Genomic DNA, 14,855 nt, shown 5'->3' with positions numbered 1-14,855 from the left:
CCTTTCTTAAGCTCCTTTCTTGCTTCCCTACATTCCTCAATAGACCCATCTGATCCTTGCTTCCTAAACCTCATGTATGCTGCCTTCTTCCACCTGACTAGATTTTCCACCTCACTTGTCACCCATGGTTCCTTCACCCTACCATTCTTTATCTTCCGCACCAGGACAAATTTATCCCTAACATCCTGCAAGAGATCTCTAAACATCAACCACATGTCCATAGTACATTTCCCTGCAAAAACATCATCCCAATTCACACCCGCAAGTCCTAGCCTTATAGCCTCATAATTTGCCCTTCCCCAATTAAAAATTTTCCTGTCCTCTCTGTTTCTATCCTTTTGCATGATAATGCAAAAGTCCAGGGAGCAGTGGTCACTGTCCCCCAGATGCTCACCCACTGAGAGATCTGTGATGTGACCCGGTTCATTACCTAGTACTAGATCTAGTGTGGCATTCCCCCTAGTCGGCCTGTCCACATACTGTGACAGGAATCCGTCCTGGACGCACTTAACAAACTCTGCCCCATCTAAACCCTTGGAACTAATCGGGTGCCTATCAATATTAGGGAGGTTAAAGTCACCCATGACAACAACCCTGTTATTTTTGCACCTTTCCAAAATCTGCCTCCCAGTCTGCTCCTCTGTATCTCTGCTGCTACCAGGAGGCCTATAGAATACCCCCAATAGAGTAACTGCTCCCTTCCTGTTCCTGACTTCCACCCATACTGACTCAAAAGAGGATCCTGCTACATCACTCACTCTTTCTGTAGCTGTAATAGTATCTCTGACCAGTAATGCCACCCCTCCTCCCCTCCCCCCCCTTTTAAAGCACTGAAATCCGGGAATATTGAGAATCCATTCCTGCCCTGGTGCCAGCCAAGTCTCTGTAATGGCCACTACATCACAATTCCATGTATGTATCCAAGCTCTCAGTTCATCACCTTTGTTCTTGATGCTTCTTGCATTGAGGTACACACACTTCAGCCCTTCTGCCTTACTGTCTTTACACCGTTTATTCTGCTTCTCTTTCCTCAAAGCCTCTCTATATGTTAGATCTGGCTTTACTCCATGCACTTCTTTCACTGCTCTATCGCTCCAGGTCCCATCCCCCTTGCAAATTAGTTTAAACCCTCCCAAACATGCTAGCAAACTTACCTGCAAGGATATTGCTCCCCCTCGGGTTCAGGTGCAACCCACCCAATCTGTACGGGTCCCACCTTCCCCAGAAGAGATCCCAATGATCCAAAAATCTAAAACCCTGTTCCCTGCACCAACTCCTCAGCCACGCATTCAACTGCCATCTCCTCCAATTCTTACCATCACTGTCATGTAGCACTGGCAGCAATCCTGAGAACGCCACCCTCGAGGTCCTGTTCTTCAGCCTTCTGCCTAATTCCCAAAACTCACACTCAGGACCTCATCCCTCTTCCTGCCTATGTCGTTGGTCCCAACATGTATCACGACTTCTGGTTGCTTTCCCTCTTGTACCAGGATGTTGCGTACCCAGTCAGAGACATCCCGGACCCTGGCACCCGGGAGGCAACAAACCATGCGGGTGTCCTTCTCACATCCACAAAGTCTCCTGTCTGCTCCCCTGACTATAGAGTCTCCAATGATGAAAGCTCTCCTCGTCTCCGTCCCACCCTCCTGCACCACTGGGTCAGACTCAGTGCCAGAGGCCCTGCCACCGTGGCTCACACCTGGTCGGTCGTCCCCTCCAACGGTATCTAGGACAGTAAACTTATTATTCAGGGGAATGGCTGCAGGGGTGCTCTGTACTACCTGTCTGCTCACCTTCGCTTTCCCCCTCTGACTGTCACCCAACAACCTGCTTCCGACAGCCTAGGTGTGACTACCTCCCTGTAGCTCTCATCTATGACTGCCTCATTCTCTGTTATGAGTTGAAGGTCATCCAGCTGCTGCTCCAGATTCCTTACACGGTCTTACAGATCGCCCAGCTGTATGCACTTCTGGCAGATGTGACTCTGCAGGAGAGGGGAGTTCCCCCAAGACTGCCACATCTCATATTAAAGGCACATCACCGTCTCAGGAGACATTGTAAGGACTAACTGCGAGCGAGCTCATCCTCCGCCTCTTCTCGTCGAAGCCTTTCGAGTCAAAGCCTCAAAGCTCCACTCCTTCACTCGCTGGCTGGCTGGCCCACTCACGCTCTGGCCGCTTTCCACAGGCTGCTCCGCTTGAGCTACCCCTCTATTTATCTGTTTGAGCTTTTCAAACTGCTTGGTCACCTGACCTCGATTGCCCAATCAGCTGCTTTCTGCTGAGTCTGAGCTATTCAAATCTTGATTGTCTAATCAACGGCTTTCTGCTGATCTATTCAAATCTTGATTGACTTGATTGCACAAACTGCCAAAACTGCCAGAATCTCTCAAGTCAAAGCCTCAAAGCTCCACTCCTTCACTGGCCCACTCACTCACTGGCCACTTTCCGCATCAATGATATTAGGCTCAAATTAAATACAGGCTCAAGAACATATGGCCAGCAGGTCACTCAAACCTGCCCCACCATTCATTATGACCATCAATGCTGGCCTTAACAACTGTTCTGTGCCAGTTCCGATTTATCCTCTGTTCCGTGGCCTTTCAAATATTTATCTATGCATTTCTTAACAACATAATGACCTTGCTTCCACAACCCTCCAAATGTCCTGGCACAGTCGTACTTCAGAGTTCTTAGCACAAAAATAAAAGCTGGCACTTCAGTATAGACTAAGACCCATGTAATTCCGTAGAAGTATGAAAAAAATTTCATTGCAATATTTCAAAAAGTTATCTCCTGGACCACAATTAACTCTGAAAACAAATGGATTCTGTAAAGTGCATTCTGACATCTTCAAAAAAATGTGACCGCTTTTTAAAAAATCCATCTCCGTTTCTGTCACAGTTAAGGAGTCCATCAACTTTCAACCCTTGTGATTTCTTGGCTACTATGATATTTTGTATTAAGCAGTTAACTACTTAGCTTTCTGGTTCCTACCAATTTCCGTTGCATAGAAAACTCGCAGGTTCAGAAATTCTGTTGTCTTGAAATGCCCCATTTGCCATGAAGCACTCACCAGTCTTTGGATCCAATGTAATTTCCTGAAAGTAAGGATTACCTCTAAAATTCCACTCGATGAACAACTGAGCAACTTGACTGGTTACTGTAACACTGCAATTGTTTGGTTTTGTTCAGATCAGTTTGTACCACTAACATTGACACAGCATCAATTAATTTATTGATATGTATAAGGGTTTCATGTAGCTGACAAAACTATGGTATCTTTGAATCCATTGATTCTTTAATCCAAAGGTAGGACTCCAAACTCAGTAAGTTAATTGATAGATCAGATTGAAGATCTGAAAATAATTAATTGAGGATAAATACATAACGTGAATGAAGAAAGGCACGATTAATTTGGGATCCTACCTTCTTCAGTTCTCTCAGGCTTCTCCGATGCCGGAAGAGGTCGTAATGGGACAATGACATCATCTGGTGCATGGCCTTCCTCTGCATGCTTCTCAGAGAAATGAGTTAATAGCTCATCTTGACATGGGGAAAACAAATTGCAGAGTTTGCACATGAAGATTGAAACCAGCTCTGTGCAACGGTATGGGAAGGTGGACGTGAAAGAAAAAAGCAGAAATTTAATTATCAGGAAAATATTCAGATTTTATTCCAGTTACTTTGTTAAAACATAATTTGTGTTATTTTGAGATCCAAACTATATGCCAGTTCAGCAGTAATCTCACTTAGAGAAAAACAGATTACAAAAAACAGCTTCCCATCTGAACACTTTCACCTTCCTGATACTACCAATCCTGACCAGTTTTGGGCCCCTTATCTAAGAAAAGCTGTGCTAGTATTGGAGAGGGTCCAGAGGAGATTCATGACAATGATTCCTCTGGGCCTGGGCCTGTACTCGCTGGAGTTTAGGAGAATGGGGGAGGAGTGGCATCTCAATGCAGACATCCCACCTCTCCTGGAAGTTCCGGGAGTCTCCGACATATTGATAGTGGCTCCCTGACACCCGGAAGTTATATACAATATCCCGGAAATCGATTTTTTTGAGAAAGAGAGGGAGAGGGAGAGCGAGCATCCTGATTGGTCTCTCTTCGTGCTAAGAGTGGTCCCCAACCACCGGCCACGAGGAAACAATTGGCAATATGAAATGATATGAGTCAGCTGCACCTTTCCTCATTCCCTGTCACACCCACTGTTGAACCTTAACGCACGCAAGGTCATTACGCACGCGTCATCCATGTCAGCGCGGGAAGAAGATCAACTCCCCGAGCTTGCAAATGACGACGGGCTGAAAAGTACGCTTGATATAACATCTCTGTCGGTATTCTGGATCAAAGTCAAGGCTGAATATCCTGAGATAGCCATGGAAGCACTGAAAATGTTGCTTCCATTTCCAACATATCTCTGCGAAGCGGAGTTTTCTGTAATGAATGTAACGAAAACTAAATTGCGGAATAGACTGGACATAAGGAACCCCCTTCGAGTATCGCTGTCTCCCATCACCCTTCGATAGCATCGTCTTGTTCCAGGAAGGGTTGTTGTTCCAAGGCTCCCACTGCTTCAGCGATATTGGTGTGTTGCAATGATTTTATATGTTCATATGGGGAAAATATGCACTGTGTGTTTAATAATAAATTTGTTAGATAAACCCTTTTAGAAACGAAATTGAGTATATTAGCCACTTAGTTATAAGTGACTTATAGTCGACTTATCACCTATATTCCGGTCGTGATTAACACCGCCCCCCCCCCCCCCCCCGGATGGCCAGTCCGCAAGAATATTGTCAATATTAAACTGGTCCACAGTGCAAAAAAGGTTGGGGACCTCTGCTAAGTAGAACTATCAGTTTTCTCTGTGGGCTGGCTTTACAGTCGACCTCAAAATAATGACAGTGTTGCTCGCTGCACTGTTTGCAACAGTGACTTTTCTATTGCCCATGTTTCCATGCTGTAATTGTTATATGGTTGTATGGTGGGTTAAAATGTAAAGGACATGTTTAGGTGAGTTTAACAGGTGCCATTCGTCCATTAGCATAGCTAACATTATTTAAACTAGCTGGCTGGCTGCTAAGGAGCTACGCTATTGATGTCCTACATGATGAGGCCAAACTCCCTGTAGACTTGCTTAAAGCTGTAATAGAATAAACATGATAAGTACATATTTTAATGTCACATTTTCTGCATATACCCAACTTGGTTTACAGATTAGACAAAATCACTAAACAAAGTATTACATACACCCTTGGAGGTCGACTGGTAGGGGGAGGGGGATATGGGGTTGCGGGGGGCGGGGGTGCTACCTCCCTACAGTGTGGGATGTCTGTCAATGAAATCTATCGAATATTAAATAGAGTGGGTGTGGAAAGGATGTCTCCGGTCATGGGGTTGTCTAGGATCAGAGGGCAGAGTCTCAGAATAGATGGGGACATCCCTTTAGAAAAGGGATGTAGAATTTCTTTGGCCAGAGGGTGGATCAGGGCACAAAAGTTAAGGGGAGAAGTCAGGAGAGTGGGGTTGAAGGATAATAGGACGGAGCAGACTCGATGGGCCAAACAACCAAATTCTGCACCTATGTCATATGGTCTAAGACAGGTTAGAAGTTGAATAGAATGTGCATAAATACATCAATGTCAGTGTGTATTTACAAAGTAAATATCATTACAGAAAGTGGTTAAAGTGTGTTGCACTGATGGAGGTAATAGAGGGAATGGGGCAATAAATAGAATGTTTGAGCAGACTAACTGCCCAGAGGGCATAACTGTGAAGAAAGCATTAAGTTTTTGTTTTACTATCCCTAGATATTTTTTTTGCGTTAATGGCTGATTAACGTTTTAAATTCCCCGCCTATTTGTTGGTCTAATTTCTGATCGCCCCCTCCTCTAACAAAGGCGTAACATTCCTTTAACTGTGGTTACTACTATTTTCACTAATTTCGAAATGCTCCACCATTAAGTTATGCCTTCAGCTATCAAGTTCTGAGACGCTTCTCTGAACTTTTGCACCTTAATACTCTGTTCCGTTAGCCTCCCTTTCCTAATAGACACCTGCATGAAAATCCCTAACTTGTGGCTCAGACTCAAATTTTGACCTGATTTTACCTTTCCTGGTGTGTCTCACTGTACTTTAAGACCTGAATTGAAGATGCAAGTTATTGATTTCAGATGGGATGATTTTTATTTGGACTTTAATCGAAAAAGAAAATTAACTACAAGTTCTAGAAGCTTTGAGAAGTACCAACAAAGCAACCACTTTCAATTATGAACTCTTCTCACGAAACGAGAACTATCTGACTATCTGTGTTTTCTTTCACACCGACTCTTTCGATCAACGCTCCCGACCCCCCTGCAGATAGGAGCTACAACTACTGACATGTCCCTTTGAGTGACAGGGTAAGGGCGGGTCCGAACGTGGCCTCCGCCAATCCTCGTTGGCAATCGGTCGTCAATCAAACTATGGCCGACAGCGGACAGGCGTTCATTGACTTTTCTTTCTCAATATATTCGTTAGAACTTTTGCTTTTCAAAATATATCGCCAGTCAATACAAACAATTAATTAAAACTTTGTAACCATGGTCCGGAGGTTTTTTTTTGTTTTGAACTCCCTTCGGCTGGTAGCTCGCACTACTTTTACCTTTCAAAAGAAAGAGAAGAAACAGAAAATGACTCGGTCGCCAATACTCACCTGGAGTCCGATGATCCATGAGTTTAGATATAAATACGTGATATTTTAATTCTAATTACATTTAGACGTTACTCGAAGAGGTGTCATTGTATTATATTTTTTAAAAATATTTTTTCACTTTCTGACGAATCTGCGGAAGTAACATGGCGGCTCCCCTTACCCGGAGTGCATCACGCGTACCAAGGAGGTTGACGATTGGGCGGGAAGGTGCAAGAAGTGACGCTAGACAGGCAGAGGGCGCTGGTCCTCCTACCGCTTGTCGGTCTCTAGTGACGTGAGCGGAGCTGAGAATTTGGCGAGTGCTCCTAGAGAGAAGACACGTGGCTTTGGGTTTGGAGAACACTTTTAAGCATTTTCGTTCTTGGTAACTGCAGGGGAATATAAAATTGAGGTTTTTAAAAAAAAATCTGCATTATTTTTGGAATTAGTTCTGTTAGAGGATGGTGGTCGGGTGAAATCCCTCACGTGGTGCCTCAACAGTATTTCGTTCTGTGGTGCAATCTTGGGAGGGCAGAACTTCACCAGTTCTTCTCACTGAGCATAACAAATCGCCAGCCCTTTCCCCAACATCGTACAGTACCTACTGGTCACCACTGCTATGAGTACCAACCTTCTTCCCTCCAATCTCCCACCTACTTGTCCTCTACCATCCATAAACACCACCTCTGAATTTCACCAGTTCTCCATTCACTCTTACGACTTTTACAATAGCAGCCACACACCCCTACATTACTCCCCCACCTGCTCTCCTAACCTCTAGTCTTCCATCTCCACTCTCTCCGTCTTTGGCCCTGTCGCAATCCACCCTAAATCAAAAGTGACCCTCTTACCAATTCTAGCTGCTGCCTTTCTGGTCGACCCTTTCCAATCCTAAAGTGGTGCTTTCTTGGCTATGCCAGAGACCCCATCTTCATTCTGAAAGTATTTTGTCCTGCCCATTCTCAGATCACCCCCATCGCATGCTGATTAGGATGCAATTTTTGACTAGATCATGGTTCCTAGGTGACCTACAAAGAAAATGATGTTTAAATATTTCATCAGTATTCCAATTTCTCTATAAATGCTAACAGTTTTCATACAACATGGTGGAATAGTGGGCAGTGAAAAAAAATATCTGATGTTACACCAGAGTATAGATCAAGTGGACAAGAGAATGGGAAATCTTGGACAGGTGAGATTGATGCATTTGGGAATTTGAACCGAGACAGGATGTACAGGCAAAACCCACTGTTGTGAAGGGGTTACATCCCTAGAAAATAGTCTGTATCACGATTTTCTAAACGGTGAAACTACATCATTCACACGTCAAGAGGTACATTGAAAAAAAATTTAATTAAGCATTGATTTTTTTTAAGATAAATTCTGAGAGGTTTTTCTGTTTTTCAAACTTTTGGGTGGTGATTTGTGAATTCTGCAACCTGAAAAGCCGTAACATAGGGTTCAGCTGTTCACAGTGAACGGCAGGCCTCCAGGGTGTGTTGTTGAATAGGGAGACTTCGGGGTACAAGTATGTGGTTTCCTGAAAGTGACGACGTGGGTAGACAGGTTGCCGAAGAAGTCTTGCCTTCATCAGCTGAGACAACGAGTGCAGTAGTTGGGACATTATGTTACACGAGTTGAAAGCGTGGTTAGGTTGCACTCGGAGCTGTTCTGGTCACCACAGTACAGGAAAGTTATAATTACAGAGGAGGCTGCAGAAAAGATTCACAAAGATGTTGTCTGAATTGGAGTACTTGAGTTATCAGGAGAGATTGGATAGGCTGGGTCTGTCTCACCAGGAGCAAAGGTGGCTGAGAGGTGACATGATGGATGTACTGTATATATAATTATGAGGCATAGGAAGATCTCCAGAATATGTTTCCTATGGTAGGGAGTGTCTAAAACTAGGGAATAGGGGTTTAAAGTGGGGGGGGGGAGAGGAGATTTTAAAGGAGCCTGAGAGGTACATTTTTCACACAAGGAGAGGCTGATATCTGGAATGTGCTGCCAGAGCTGGCGGAGGTAGGGACAACAGCAACATTTACAAGGCAACACTCAAAAACTGCGAGAGGAACTTGGCATCTATGAAAGGAACGGACAGTTGACAGATATTTTCCAGGAGTATTGAGAACACAAGCCCCTAAGCATTTTCAATGATCCCTCCCATCTGTGCAATAATCTCTTTGTTCTCCCCCCCACCCCATCACGTAGCATTAGGACAAGGACTGTTCAGCTGTAAGACCCTGCCACCTGTGTGAGTTATATGTACTGTGTTGTACACCTTTGTCCGTTGGAACGTTGTTTCATTTGGCAGTGTACAGGTATGCTATTGAAATGACAATGAACTTGGCTCATCTGCACTCCAGATTCATCACTTCATTCCATTGATGTTGCCTTGCCTACTGGGTTCCTTCAGCAGTTTGGATGTTGTTCCAGACTCTAACATTTGTTGTCTCTTGTGTCTTCATGGCTTCTGGACAAGTATTTGAATAAAAAAAGGCACAGAGGGAGATTGAATTAGGCAACATGGCTGGTAAACAGCCTGTTTCTATGCTGTAAATCTCAATGACCCTTTGTCATCCTTGCTTTTAAACAAAAAACTGTTTTGTTACCAATGATAATGTGAGAGCAAGTGAATACTTCCCATCTTTAAGTATTGGGGCAGAGATGTTATTAATTGTTTTTCCTTCCAAAAGTGCCACTTCCCTGCTAAATTTCTGATATGTTCTACTTTTAATTCATTTTTTTTTAGCTTCTGCAGGAAATTTCTCTGTAGAGCTGATATTACCTTGTGGAAAGCCTTTGTCAATCCAAACATGTGAAAAACCCTTCATTTAGATTCCCAAGCTATAACCACCTGTCCCTGTCCCTGTCCCTCTTTGGAAATCATAACTTTGTGCTTGACAAGCTCATCATCAAAGTTACTGTTTTCCACCTCTGGTACTTGTTGCTCAGGTTTAGCACAACTTATTCTTCTAGTTCGACAGGAGCTCCATAGTCTGCTTCACTCATTCTTATTGCTCCTGTATTATTTATCTCATCTATTGCAGCAGCCCTTTGAGTGATCTTGTGCTGTTCCTTTTGTACCTCACAGGCACTTTCCGAGTCACTCAGTGCTGCACTTCTACTTGGACAATTTGGCCCTCTCCTCCTCTTCCCTGTGCTCAGTCAGAGGTGGAGCATGTGATTCTGGAAGGGAAAGAACACAATTAATTTGCTCCTCACCTTTTTTTTAAGAACTAGAATTTACTTAAATCTGACATCCATCACACGAAGTGAGGCAGTAAGAATCTTTGCGTTATGACTCCGTTGCAGTGTATACACATGTTAATTTATAAGTCTCATGGTTTGTAGAAAGAAGCTGTCCCGTAGCCTGTTAGTCTGACTTTAAAGCTGTGGTAGCGTTTGCCAGACGGAAGCAGCTGAAACAGTTTATGGTTGGGTTGACTAGTGTCCCTGATGATCTTCCAGGCCTTTTTTCTGCACGTGCTGCTATAAATGTCCTCAATGAAGAGAAGTTCACATCCACAGATGCACTGGGCTGTCCATACCACTCTCTGCAATGCCCAGCAATCAAGGTTGGTACAGTTCCCATACCAGGCAGTGATACAGCCAGTCAGGATGCTCTCAGTGGTGCCCTTTGAGAAGATCTTTAGGGTTTGGGGCCTCATGCTGAACTTCTTCAGTCGCCTGAGGTGGAAGAGATGCTGTTGTGCTTCTTTTGCCACAAAGCCAGTGTTTACCATCCTGGTGAGATCATTGATGTGTACACCGAGGAATTTGAAACTACTCACCCTCTCAACTGCAGAACCATTGATGTTGATCGGGCTGAGCCTGTCTCCATTCCTCGTGTAATCCAGAATCAACTGTTTTGTTTTTTGGACATTGAGGGAGAGGCTATCCTGGCACCACTGTGTTGGGATGTCAACTTCTCCTCTGTAGGCTGTCTCATTACCGCTAGAAATTAGGCCGATCTAAGTCGTGTCATCTATGAATTTGATCAGCAGATTGGAGCTGTGTGTGGCAGCACAGTCACGGGTGTAAAGGGAGTAGAGGAGAGGGCTCAGGACACAACCCTAGGTCAGAGGGGCAGAAGTGAGGGAGCACATCCTAACCACCTGTCAGTGATCTGAATGGAAGACTAGGATCCAGCTGCACAAGGTGGGGTGCAAGCCAAGTTCTCTGAGCTTCCTGTCAACTCTGAAGGGAATTATGGTGTTGAATGCTGAACTGTAGTCCAGGAACAGCATTCTAACGCATGATCCCTCTTCTCCAGGTGAGTGAGGACGGTGTTAGTGCTGTGGCTATGGCGTCATCAATAGACTGGTTCCGTCAGTAGTTGAATTATAGATTAGATTATGAGGACACTCAGTCCTCATTTATTGTCTTTTAGAAATGCATGCATTAAGAAATGATACAATGTTCCTGCAGTATGATATCACAGAAACACGGGACAGACCAAGACTAAAACTGACGAAAACCACATAATCATAACATATAGTTACAACAGTACAAAGCAATACCTTAATTTGATAAAGAGCAGACCATGGGCACGGTAAAAAAAAAAGTCTCTAGTCCCGATAGCCCCATCATCTCACGCAGATGGTAGAAGGGGGAAACTCTCCCTGCCATGAACTTCCAGCGCCACAAACTTGCCGATGCAGCACCCTGGAAGCACCCGACCACAGCCGACTCTGAGTCCGTCCAAAAACTTCGAACCTCCGACACCAGGCACTGAGCGCTTCGACCCCGCCCCGGCCACCAAGCAACAAGCAGAGCCGAGGACTTGGGGCCTTCCCCTCTGGAGACTCAGGATCACACAGTAGCAGCGGCAGCGAAACAGGCATTTCAGAAGCTTCACCAGATGTTCCTCCGTGCTCTCACGTCTGCCTCCATCAACTCAGGATTTTGCGCGGCACCCTACTTGACAGATAACAGATATTGATCACCAGAGCGGCCGCTGTGCGCTGCGTTGTGCCTCCATCTTCTCCTCTCCTCTAGGGCGTCCTTTCTGCTGAATTGGCGCAGTGGTTAACCAGAAGTGCTCCAGTCTTGACCCCGTCTAGTGCTGGAAATTTCTTGATGCAACAGCCCATGAAAGTATGCAGTCAATAAATGCCTCTTAAATATAGAGATTATTTGCATCCAGCGCCACCCCGATGGGGCAATGCATTCCAGGTTTCAACTATTTTCAGCATGAAAAACAACCCTTTCTCAAATTTCTTTCAGAAGAAATTTAAGCCCTCCCTTCACAGACATCTCTGTCAAGGGAAAAGTTTCTCATTTTCTTCCCTCTATCTCATCCATCCTAGTGTTTCCAGCCCTTCTCCGGTCTGTGTACAGCCGGAGTTGCTCCTGGGCAGAGGAATTTGGCTACAGTTGTACCTGGACGCATTTCTTCCCATCACTGCAATCCACTGAAGTATCTTTATGCATCATAATACTCAGAAAATTAATCTTAAGGATAATTTTAAATATTTTGTCACTATCTGTACTGTGTGTACCACTCTACCATGGTTTTATTTATTCCTGTGGAATACATGGCATCCCCACCAGTGTGCTCTGCATATTCATGGATACATGGACTATACTTCGCATTCTTTTGCTAGTGTGTGGGATGCCTTTCTTTTTTTTTGCAGTTATAGTAATGGGCTGTTTGAATGGAGAAACCAGATCTGAGTATCTGCCTTGGTGTTGATAGCAGGGCCTCCCATCTTTTGTCAATTTGTAAAGCAAGAGATTCCCAGCTTTCCCATCCGGAAGACACAGCTGACATTACTGTTACCATCCCGGTGACCTTGCACAATGCTCTCATGTCTGCATCAAAAACTGAGTAAAATTCTTCTGTATTACCTTTATTCAAAAATAAGACCTGGAGTGTTGAAGCACCTAATCTGTGTACACTAATCAGTTTTTGAGCATAATTATGTGTCCTTTCCAAAAACTCTAGAGCTTTGAGAGTCACCACCTCTGACGTGATTTGACATGTACTGAAATTGTAGCTCTGAAATATCTCAGACGTTGTAAGGTTAAAGTTGTCCCTGAATTTACTTCCATTTCACCAAATATGACACAATCTGCACTGTGTGGTGCCAAGTGAGCTCGTGTTGCGTAACTGTATTTCCCTAGAGAGTATGAATTTTTTTCATTCATTGTTTTTCCTGTAACTTTTCAAAATAAATGCCAAACATCTCCTCAGTCTTTAGTTGTACTATAGAGTCAGAAGCAGGTTTATTACAACTGACATATGTTGTGAAGTATATTGCTTTGTGGCAGCAGCACAGTGCAAGACATTAAAAAATACTGCAAGGAACAATATAAAAAATAAATAGAGCAAAAGAGTTATGGTGAGGTAATAGTGTTCACAAATCTGATAGCAGAAGGGAAGAAACTGTTCCTAAAACATAGAGTGTGGGTCTTCAGGCTCCTGTGCCTCCTCGCGGATGGTGGTAATGAGCAATGGCACCTGTGGTATTTTTACCATTTTGCCTTGAGCTCTATTTGTCAGGCTGCTTTTTATCAGTTACAGCATAGTATTCAACACCATCATCCCTTTAGTACTAATAAATAAGCTTCAAAACTGTATCTCCGTACCTCCCTCTGCAAATGGATCATGGCTTTATTATTGGGAGACCACATTCAGTGTGGATTGGTAATAACATCGCCTCTATAACATATGAACTTGTGCAACCGGGTGACTATCAAATCTTATTCATCATCGTTAAAAGTCTACTCAGGCATCCATCCAGGTAATGCTAGTATAGTTGTCTGTGCCTTTAAGTGGAGACGGTGATGTCATTACATACGCGTGGGATAGTGGGGAGACCATTTTTGTATTCTGCAGAAGAAGCTGGTGGGACTTTGGGATTAAGTTCCTCCCAGAGATACTGGGCATGGTGAAGAAAGTGAGTGTTAATTGACGATATCCATGTGAATTTGTTTATGCTTGTTGGCAAATCGAGAATGTCGGTAATTTGACATGTTTTACGTGTGGATGCTTTAGATTTTCACGATTGAAGGCATCGGCGCTGGATAGCACGGCTTGTGCAAAGTTCCTTACCAGACAAGTAGCTCAGTCTTCCTGTAATTTAACTACCAGGCAATATCTGGTAAAAGTTGTGCCAAAGTGTACCTTTTGTCTGACTTTATTGTATCATGACAGATTGTGAGTGTAACAGCGTAACGTGAATGTTTAGTCTCTGGAAGTTCAGCATGTGTGTACTAAAAAGTAGTAAACGTCTTAGATGAGACGTATTCGCTTACATTTTCGCTGCTATGTATAAGGTACAGCAGGGGTCCCCAACCTTTTTTGCACTGCGGACCGGTTTAATATTGACAATATTCTTGTGGACTGGCCGACCCGGGGCGGGGTAGGGTTGCCAATGGACAAGAGTAGCGATCAAATACATTGTGTTTACCCAGAGAAAGACTACAATGACCATGAAGCCTTGCACGGGCACCAGTGTGCGTGCGTGTACCTGCCGATTTTTTTTTTCCTGCAAATCGTTCTTGACGATTCTGTTTGGGGTGGGGGGGGGTTAATCACGACTGGAATATAGGTGATAAGTGGCTAATACACTCAATTTCGTTTCTAAAAGGGTTTATCTTACAACTTTAATATTAAACACACAGCGCATATTTTCCTCACATGAATATAGTGATAAGTCAATTATCAGGGGAGGACGGGGAGCTTGAAGTAAGTGTTGAACGAACTTCCAGTAGAAGTAGTAGAGGCAGGTTCGATATTATCATTTAAAGAAACATTGGATAGGTATATGGACAGGAAAGGAATGGAGGGTTATGGGCTGAGTGCAGGGCGGTGGGACTAGGTGAGAGTAGCATTCGGCATGGACTAGAAGGACCGAGATTGCCTATTTCCGTGCTGTAATTGTTATATGGTTATATAAGTCACTTGTAACTCAATAGCATCATAACATTTTAAGTAACGTTTGGATATTAAACACACAGCACATATTTTCCCCATATGAACATGTAAAATCATTGCAACACACCAATATCGCTGAATCAGTGGGAGCCTTGGGCTTGCTTTCCTGCAACAAGACGGTCCTATCGAGGGGTGATGGGAGACAGCGATACTCAAAGGGGGCTCCTTATGTCCAGTCTATTCCGCAATTTAGTCTTCGTTGCATTCATTGCAGAAAACTCTGCTTC

At 44.0% G+C, this 14,855-nt stretch overlaps 1 protein-coding gene across 3 annotated transcripts in view; it reads right to left on the bottom strand.

Annotated features, from left to right (window-relative positions):
* Positions 1–6,951, bottom strand: part of zfat (zinc finger and AT hook domain containing) — a 157,153-nt gene extending 150,202 nt beyond the window's left edge. For 2 of the 3 annotated variants that reach the window (XM_072259614.1, XM_072259620.1), the window contains exons 1-2: positions 6,705–6,854; positions 3,429–3,599 (exon numbers count right to left, since the gene is read on the bottom strand). In XM_072259614.1, the coding sequence (XP_072115715.1) occupies positions 3,429–3,599; positions 6,705–6,723 (190 nt within the window). In that variant the 5' untranslated portion in view covers positions 6,724–6,854. The other variant, XM_072259626.1, reaches the window with a different exon arrangement.
* Positions 6,952–14,855: the final 7,904 nt, after the last annotated feature.

Source organism: Mobula birostris, chromosome 1, assembly GCF_030028105.1.
Source record: "Mobula birostris isolate sMobBir1 chromosome 1, sMobBir1.hap1, whole genome shotgun sequence".
In the NCBI taxonomy this organism is placed as follows: Eukaryota; Metazoa; Chordata; class Chondrichthyes; order Myliobatiformes; family Myliobatidae; genus Mobula; species Mobula birostris.
This window is presented reverse-complemented; position numbering and strand designations above follow the sequence as displayed.